General features: G+C 46.1%; 1 protein-coding gene across 1 annotated transcript; it reads left to right on the forward strand.

Annotated features, from left to right (window-relative positions):
• The first annotated feature begins 1370 nt into the window (after positions 1–1370).
• Positions 1371–6425, forward strand: LOC111155449 (proenkephalin). Its single transcript, XM_022515612.1, has 4 exons — positions 1371–1432; positions 1517–1573; positions 2092–2232; positions 5435–6425. Exons 3-4 carry the CDS (start codon positions 2095–2097, stop codon positions 6095–6097), a joined length of 801 nt encoding a protein of 266 aa, XP_022371320.1. The 5' UTR covers positions 1371–1432; positions 1517–1573; positions 2092–2094; the 3' UTR covers positions 6098–6425.
• Positions 6426–9168: the final 2743 nt, after the last annotated feature.

Consider the following 9168-nt stretch of genomic DNA (forward strand, 5'->3'; position numbering starts at 1 on the left):
GTTGTGGCCGGTCCTTGCGGAGGGCGCCTGTGACGGGGAAAGACCCGAGACTCTCCCAGTGCATGGGCTCTGGAATGGTTTGTGATTTTCCTTTAGGGCCAGGACGGATTGAGAAAAACACGGGTAGATAAATAAACAAGATGTATGACGGGTAAGTGATAGACAAACCGAAAGGTAGATGGATGACAGATGATAGATGATTCGATACCCCTTTGCCAGAACTTTCTACATGTCAGACACAGGCTAAAGGCTTTCTCCCATTATTTCATTTGCGTCTTTCCGGATTCTTAGGAATGGCTAATTACCTCTTGCTCCTATTTGCCAAATGAGAGAACTGAGGCCTTACACAGGTAAATAACTTGCACGTTGGCAATCTTCCGCAGAGCTAGGAAGCGGCGGAGTGGGTCTCAATCTACAGCCCCAGACCCCACGGTTGTCTCTTGGCTCTCTCCTTGCAGAAGGAATGTGCGCCCCCAAGCCCCAGGTGGCCAGTGTACCGCGTCCCTCGCCTCTCCCTCGCCACTACAGTCCTGGCACGCTGACATCACACTCGTCCTGCACCCCCTCTCACTCATCAAACATCCCCAGGACCTCCTAGGCAGTGCGCTTGAGGCAGAGTGTCCCCGACTTGGAAGCCCGCCTAGGGAGCAAAGACGGGTCCCCTCCCGCGGGGGCTGAAGCGTTTCTAGGAGGAACGTTGGTCCTGTCCACGTTTGGCAAGGGGTCTCACTAACATGCAAGGGGAAACTCAGTCCCGAGATTTTAAGATTCCCGATAAGTTTCAATTTTTTTTTTTTTTTCCTTTAACCCTTAACTGAGTGCCGACGATGCACCCGGCGCTGTTCGACGCTGCAGCAGGGAACTGGGAGTCCAATGCGGGAGGACAGACCGGTGGATAAATGACATTCGGGACGGCCTTGCTTGGCACGTCCCGCGACCACCCACCGCCCCAGGAAGAGGCGGAGAAAGGGCAGGTTCACTAGCCCGAAGGGTCTCCAGCACATTACAGAAATCTAAGTCCATCCACCTGCCCCTCCTAATGCCTCCACCTTGGCTATCTCCCTGGAGCCTGCACCCCCAGGGAGTGCAATTTCAGTGACCTCACGGGGGGGGGGGGGGGTTCTTGATGACATCCTACTCTCTCCCCACATGTCCTAACTGCCTCGGTGTGTCACCCAGCCGCTAGCTGAGCCACCCTGCGCCCCCCATCCCTGGCCCGCGTGCGGGTGATGGGATGGACCCCTCCTACGAGGGCGTCGGCGCGGGGCTGGCGTAGGGCCTGCGTCAGCTGCAGCCCGCCGGCGATTGGGGCGCGCTCGCCTCCTTGGCTTGGGGGCTAATTATAAAGTGGCTCCAGCAGCCACCAGCCCCGGGACAGCGAGGCCAGCCGAGGCAGGCGCTCTGAGCCCTGCAGAAGCAGAGGACCGCGACGGTGAGGCCCCTGTCTGCCCGCGCACCCGGCCGCTTCGCCCCGACGCCCGCCCGGCTCACACCTGCCTTCTTCTCTCCCTTGCAGAGCAGTGCTTGGGACCCGCTGTCTCCGACCAGCCTAAGCCATCCGATCGCAGTCAACGTGAGTGAAGCCCAAATTGCGCCTTTGCTGCGTGCGTTTGGGGCCGTCCGCCTGCTCGGGGTTTTTTTGTTTTGTTTTGTTTTTGTTTTTTATTATTATTATTTTTCCCCCTCCGGCGTTTCATTCATTGCATGGGGTACCCCAACTTTCTTCTGGTCCCTGTTTGTGACCCGGGTGAAGCCCTCCCCTCCGCAAGGCTCCCGTTCTCTCTTGCATTTGGTCTTCGCATTCGGGTATTCTCTCCAGAATCCTTCTGAGGCAGTAGAAGTCCAGAAAGAGAGCCGAGCTCCCGGGCATCCCCGTGTTCGGGGTGGCAGTGTCAACCTGGAAACCGCGAGGCGATCTGCCTCTGGGCTTCCAGGAGCGGCGTCTGCCAGGCGGACAGGTTCCCAGGAAAGAGCATCCCTGGGACTTCTTGCTCAACAACCCCCAGCTGGGACTGTCCCGGCGAGAGGTCCCTCGGAGGGACCCGCTTTGCGGCCAGCACACTCGGAGTTCACGTCCCTTTCTACCTGCAGCCCATGGCGCCGTTCCTGAGACTCTGCACTTGGCTGCTGGCGCTCGGCCCGGGGCTCCTGGCGACCGTGAGGGCGGAATGCAGCCAGGACTGCGCGACGTGCAGCTACCGCCTGGCGCGCCCGACCGACATCAACCCGCTGGTGAGTGCAGCCGCGGTGGGTGGGCTGGTAGCGGAGTCAGTCCGCACACAGCCCGGCCTGAGGCCACAGGGCGCACCGCCTGGACTAACATCGATCCCGCCGCCGCGGCGACGATCTCTAGTGACGCAAGTGTCCGACTGTTCCCCGAACGCCGACGAAAGTCCCGCTCTAGCTCTCAGCTTTGGGACCCGCCACCATCTAGGGACGGGTGAGGGCGGCAGTATTGCCACACAAACCAAGTTCGTTTTAACCCTGGGAACGTAGGAGCCCGGAGATATGCTCTCTTTGGCATCTTGGAGAGCACTAGGTTGTCGCCTCACCTGTCCCAAGGAAGATGCTCTATCACCCCAGTTCCTAACATATCCCACCAAGGGCCCCTTCCACACAATCCTTCCTCCCATCTTTCCTGCAAATAATGTCATTTTTATTAGTGACATTTCGTTATCTTTCTTTGGATTTCATTTCTCTAGCCCTTTCATGCTCAGATCCTTCAAGCCCTTCCCCTCACCTTTGGAAGGAGAGAGCAAAGGATTGGGATCCGGAAAGGGGGGGGGGGGGGGGGAGGAGCAGTAGACCGGAGAGAAAGAGATCAGCACCTCTTACAGGCAAGTGACACTGGAATTCAACTTCTGTCTTATCTTGGATGGACTTTTGTAATAGCAACTAAGACAACAATTTAATTTCGCTATGAAATAGGCACAGGAGAGGTGGCCAGGTCCAAAGAGGTGACAACAATGAAAAGATAAACTACATGACCTGAGATGGGGGTGAGAGGAGGGAAAGCTGAGAACAAAAAGAATACTCATTCTGATCAGAGTCCTGCTCTTAAATCACCCCTGAATCAGAATCAGAATCTCTGAATTTGGGACCCCAGGAAGCTTCATTTTAACTCACTCCTCCAACAATTCCTTCGCACTGTCTTCTCAATTTGTTGAAATTGTGTGATGACTTAAAAGGGTCAATGGAGAATAATGTATTAATCCAAGGAGTTAAGCTCCTCATTTGAGCCTTTGAAGAAATTTTGTGATGTAGATGCGTAAAATGGGTACGAAAATTAAGGAAAGAATTCCACAAAAGCCAAAGCATACATTCCAGGTTAAATGTTTGCTTGTTTCATTTGAGTTACCTGATCTAACTTCATTCCATTTGTGCAGGTATTAACATGGCCCTAAAGAGAAGACACACAGTAGGGTTTTATATTTAAAGTATGGTGATGAAATGTTGCAACTTAAATAGGGGTAACAATCCCCTTCATCTCTCTTTTGTCTTTCTGATTTGTTTAACTGACTGTCTTTTTATTGGGGCTTACATGTAGGGTTGTTATTTTCTCTGTGACTAAAGGCTTTGTTAATAACTATGTTGCTGGTACTATAGCAGTTCTGGAATTTCAGCTCAGACGCAGAAGACATGAGAAATGAGGCTGCCTAACTAAAACTATGTAGAATGAATGTAACGAATATTGACCCTCTACCACCTGAAAGACACCTGAGCTTAGTTCTCTGGTGGATGAAAAGCTAAGCAGGCAAGCCATGATTGATGTCCAAATTGAATTTGCTTTCTGATATGATCTTGACCACAGAACACAGAGTGTGGTAAATACTATCAAAAAATGCTTAGACTTATACAGGAGCTTATAAGTTAACTTGACTTGTTTAGTTTTATTCTGGTTATTTGCCATTATTTCTTTTTGAAGGAATCCCAACATTAAAAAGCCTTCTGGTAATAGTACACAAAATATTCAATGGTAGTTTTTGGCAAGGAAATCATTTACATTTCATTTTAGAATGTAAATGTTATTGACACCTGAATATCTCACATTTTTAATGATGTTTTTATTTTTTGGATATCAAGAATAACATGGGATCATTTTAACTGTATCACTGCATCATCTTTAGATGTTTATACATGCATACATTTAATTTTCTTAGACACAAAGCTTAAATAATTATTAAGAACTGGTTAAAATACCCTAAGGAGTTTTGTTGTGCTCATAAATTGCTTTCTTGCATTGGGAAAATATTATGTGTGTATCTTATATAAATTAATATACCAATATATTTTTAAATATCAAAAAAGGACCTCATTTTTCTAAATCAAGTGTCTGTAACTTGCATTCTATAAGTATAGTTCAAGTGGCTATCAAAAGCCTGAAATGCCCAGAAATGTTATATAAACTTTATAAATACTCATGTAATATTAGTTCTCTTTTTATCATACCCAAGTGATCTGTCAAATAGAAGAGAATCTTAACAAGATTATTAGAACATACAGCCTAAATTCTACAATGATTAGAATTTAATTGTTATATAATAAAAAGAAGAAATTATATACAGATCATTTCTCATTCCCATTTTGTCAAATAATATGATGTCCATTGGGAAAAGTTAAAAACACTTTTGTACACCAATAACTAAATGTTAAGAAACATGAATAATATGTGAACATTTGCATATGATAATTTCATATCAGAGCTCATCTTTACAAACATTTAGTTCAAGGTGATTAAATCTGTTTTAATCTGTTTTCAATCAAAGGAAGGAGCAAAGCATCTCTATATTCAGCAAATCAGTACATCATAATCCAAATAATTCACAGGACTTAAACTGAGTTTTAGAATGTCTTTCTTTTCCCATTTATTTTGAAATTGTTGCTTTTCTTTAAAGAATGGAAGTGTTTGCAAGAACACTCGATGCCATTCCAGGTAGAATAGTAACATAAGAAAGTAAACAAACCTTATATTATTAATATTGACTGTATCAGTAAGACAAGAAGATAAAAGAGATCTGGGGATGATATCCCTAATTAGATAAAGAGAAATTTCTCCCTCTTGGTTAGAAAAGGTTCAATCAAAATGCGATCAACAGTGGAAAATTATCCAGTGAAATTAGATGGCGCCTGCAGCCAATCTAGGTTAAAACTAGGTGGAAAAAGTCTTTTACAATATTGAAATGGCACGGCAGATACAATCTGTTAAAATTCAAAGAAAAAATCCTAACTTGATTCAATTAATTACCCACAGTGATTCCATTTTCCTTTGATTTGCCTGTTCCCTATATTGAAAAGTTGTACTAAGAAAATGGTAATTACTTTATCATATGAGACTTTCCATATCACAGCACACATGCTGCGGTTCACAAAAACGTGCTTACCTAATGAAATCAGAAAAGCCTCTTGCTATCACTAAATGGAGTTCTTTTCCCAGGCTTGCACCCTGGAATGTGAAGGGAAGCTGCCCTCTCTCAAAACCTGGGAAACCTGCAGGGAGCTCCTGCAGCTGTCCAAGCTGGAGCTTCCCCAGGATGGCGCCACCGCCCTCAGAGAGAGCAGCAAGCCCGAGGAGAGCCACATGCTGGCCAAAAAGTACGGGGGCTTCATGAAAAGGTATGGCGGCTTCATGAAGAAGATGGACGAGCTCTATCCTCAGGAGCAGGAAGAAGAGGCCAATGGAGGGGAAATCCTGGCCAAGAGATACGGGGGCTTCATGAAGAAGGACGCGGAGGAGGAGGACGCCCTGGCCAACTCCTCAGACCTGCTCAAAGAGCTGCTGGGAACCGGGGAGAACCGAGAAAGCGGCCCCCACTCAGAGTTTGGTGAGGATGAAGAAGTGAGCAAGAGATACGGGGGCTTCATGAGAGCCTTAAAGAGGAGCCCGCAACTGGAAGAAGAAGCCAAAGAGCTTCAGAAGCGGTACGGGGGCTTCATGAGGAGAGTTGGTCGCCCGGAGTGGTGGATGGACTACCAGAAGAGGTACGGGGGCTTCCTCAAGCGCTTTGCCGACTCTCTGCCCTCTGACGAAGAAGGGGAAAGCTACTCCAAAGAAGTTCCTGAGATGGAGAAAAGATATGGAGGATTTATGAGATTTTAACCCCTTGGCAGTCAGCGACGCCAGGCCCCAGCAAGCCTTCCTCTCCCCCTCCCCTCCACCCCCGCCCTGCCCCGGCTCAATCGTGTCTTATTATCCAGCATTGCTTGCATTGTAGAGTTGCCTTTATTGTCTGGATAACTAACTATACAACCTGAAGGCGCTCCCTTCAGGTTCTGTGTTCTCTTGACGGTGTTTATGCTCAGTATTGGTCTACTGCAGCTGTGTCGTTTTCATGCTACAATCGCTATTGTTCCCTTGTCCTTTATTTTTGACAAAACCCCAATAAATGCTTAACTGTAAATAGAGACAATAAACCCATTACCCCAGCTGCATGACATTCTTGTAAGTTTCTTCTTCTCCGAGGCCCTCGCTGGCTTTCCTGTTCCCTCGGTCAATCCTAAAGTTGAAGATACTGAAGCCCTCTGCTCTGGGCAGAATCATCACTGGCCTCCTTCACTTCCAACCGCTGAGGCTGTAAAAGCATTTTTCATTTAATTCCTTATATGTAAAGTCCTAGATGAGTGAACACTTTGAGCAAAGTACAGTGTATTTCCACTCTTCTTTCTGGAAATCAGATACAGGAAGAAAAACTAAAGCCTAATAGAGAAACTATGCCCTCATACAGAAGGAAATCTGTACTTACATCCAGAGGTACATGTCTGTTTTCTTCAGCAAAGTTATTTTACAAGTTAGGAAGAAACGAAAGATAATTTAGCCCCATTTCACAAATGCAGATGAAGCCCAGAGAGGTGGAATTGTGAACCAAGGTTGCCCAGCAGTTGAAGGATAGAAATAGAATGAAGACCCCAAACTTCTTCTTGTTCCTGAGCAATGTCCTTTATACTCCCACTCCCAGTATCTCACTCAGATCACTACCAAGAATTAGAAGAACTCGGGACCGTATCTTGTTCACTAGTGTATATCCTTACACCACCATGAATGGTGGGTTCTCCAGTATCTGACAAACGGACATATGAGTGAATAAAAGAATGAAGGAATTTGGTGATCAGATTACTAGAAAAGATATTATAGATGTTTTAGAAAGCAAATTATCACACAAAGACGCTTATGGCTACTTCATATTAATTAAACCATTTGGGGCAACATTCAGGAACAACCACCAAAAAAGTAACATGTCCTCCTTTTTCTAATTGAAACCACCTGCAGCTAAACTCCCAACCACTAGGTCATTTCTCCAGAACCCTCCGCTATTCTCTCTTTTGGTGTGCTTCCCCCAAAATTCAGAGTTTAGCAACTCAGAAAAATAGAGGAAGGGTCTTTGTCCTGCAGTCCAGCAGTGTGCAAGCCTGTGTGTTCCTTTCTGATGAGGCAGCTCCGCTGTCCTGGGCAGTCTGTCCCACTAAGTCCAGCCCTACTGGGGTTCCCGGGACACGAAACATGGCTGTGCACTATTAGAAGACTCTTCTCCTCCTGATCTGTGCAAGAGGTATGAGTCAGTACCCCGCAGAGCCACACCACAGACTATCTTCCTGATCCCTGGCAAACTAACTTTTTCTTCCAGGTACGAGCCTTCTCCTTTTGACCTAGAATTGGGAGTAATGGAAGTGTTTGAAGCAAATCGGGAGAAAGGTGATAAAGAGCAGCTGGGTCTGGGAAACCAGTGTCGTGAGCAATAAGGAGTGGTAAGTCTGTAGCACTCTGGAGGTACTAGGTCTCCACTCAGCCTTAGCCAATTGTTTTCCTGGGAAATGCCAGTACCATATTGCCAAGTTTTTCCAAAGAAACCTAAAACCCAGATTTTTGTAGTAATAGCCCAAGTTTTTAATTTGGGTCATTAATTCCATTTAAAACAGTGTGGACCAAATAAAACCCATCTGCAGGTCAGATTGGAGAGACATGGGGCTAGTCTTTTGAGAAAAAAAAGTCATTTAATTCTCTCCCCTAGAGCAAAGGATTCCCAAAGCTTGGAAACAGGAATCCAACCTATGTGCTAGAGATGGCAAGAATAAAATGTCCTTCTCCATCCATGGTAAGAAAATAACATAGTTATTGTAATAATACAATGTGTATCCACACACATAAACACTTTTTTGAGAAAACACTTTTTTTGACCAAAAAAACACATTTTTTGAGAAAAATCACAATTTTCACAATCAAATGAACACAGTATTTTTCAAATAAAGAACAGTTCTTTAAGTAGGAGCCCCTTCTTTTGCATTTTGGGGTAGCTGTGTAGATCAGACTAAAACTCTCAGAGTGGTTAACAGACCTGTCACCTCTTTTGCCACCTGTCACCTTGGCTAAGGGGCCAGCAATGCCTGGGGCTGGACAGTATCACTCACTCTTGTATTTCTTCCCTCTCCTCATGCCTAGTGAAATATGAAGAATCTAGAGCATGTGCTACAAATGGTTAGGGAGGAAGAGAACAGAGAAGAAGGACAGGGAAACAGGAAAAGAAGAAAGAAAAAGGAAAAGGTGGTCAGCCGCGAGGACACCTTCTCTCTGGCTGCCTATGGGGCTGCCTGCTCCAGCATGAAAGATCATATGAAGCTGAGAGCCTCACAGTAAGTATCACAGTTGTCCAGGAAATATGACTCGAGGGGTGCTCTACAGGTCTTCTTGTGTACCCAAATATTTCTCACATTGTTTGGCCTGCTGTCTGAAATCCATCATTAGAATTTTGTGCCTTTAACCCTTAAAGGGTTTGATTTTCAAGAATGTCCTAATTAAGGATGCCTGGGTCGCTCAGCGGATTAAGCATCTGCCTTCGGCTGAGGTCAGGATCCCAGGTTCCTTGCTCAGTGGGGAGCGTGCTTCTCCCTCTCCCTCAGCCTGCTGCTTCCCTTGCTTGCATTCGCTCTCTCTTTCTCTGCCAAATAAATAAAGATCTTTAAAAAAAAAAAAATGTCCTAATTAGATTCCCAGCAGCCTCTGCCTGAGTCATGAGGGATGCATTTTAAATGCAGAGAACTGTGGATGGTGAACTAATAACTCAGAAAACTGTGACTGTCGACTTCAATGTGCGCTCAGCACAGGTGTTCAGGGGTCCGGAAACATGGGAGGGACTAGGGTTAGAACTATTACAGGACAAGGATTTGGGGTTAGCTAGG

Source organism: Enhydra lutris, unplaced genomic scaffold (genome assembly GCF_002288905.1).
Source record: "Enhydra lutris kenyoni isolate GAN:26980312 unplaced genomic scaffold, ASM228890v2 scaffoldscaffold41, whole genome shotgun sequence".
Lineage (NCBI taxonomy): Eukaryota > Metazoa > Chordata > Mammalia > Carnivora > Mustelidae > Enhydra > Enhydra lutris.

Coding starts and splice junctions, on each gene's coding strand:
- LOC111155449 (XM_022515612.1), top strand. CDS start 2,095: ATGGCGCCGTTCCTGAGACTCTGCACTTGGCTGCTGGCGCTCGGCCCG. Junction 2,233..5,434: donor CGACCGACATCAACCCGCTG/GTGAGTGCAGCC, acceptor TTCTTTTCCCAG/GCTTGCACCCTGGAATGTGA.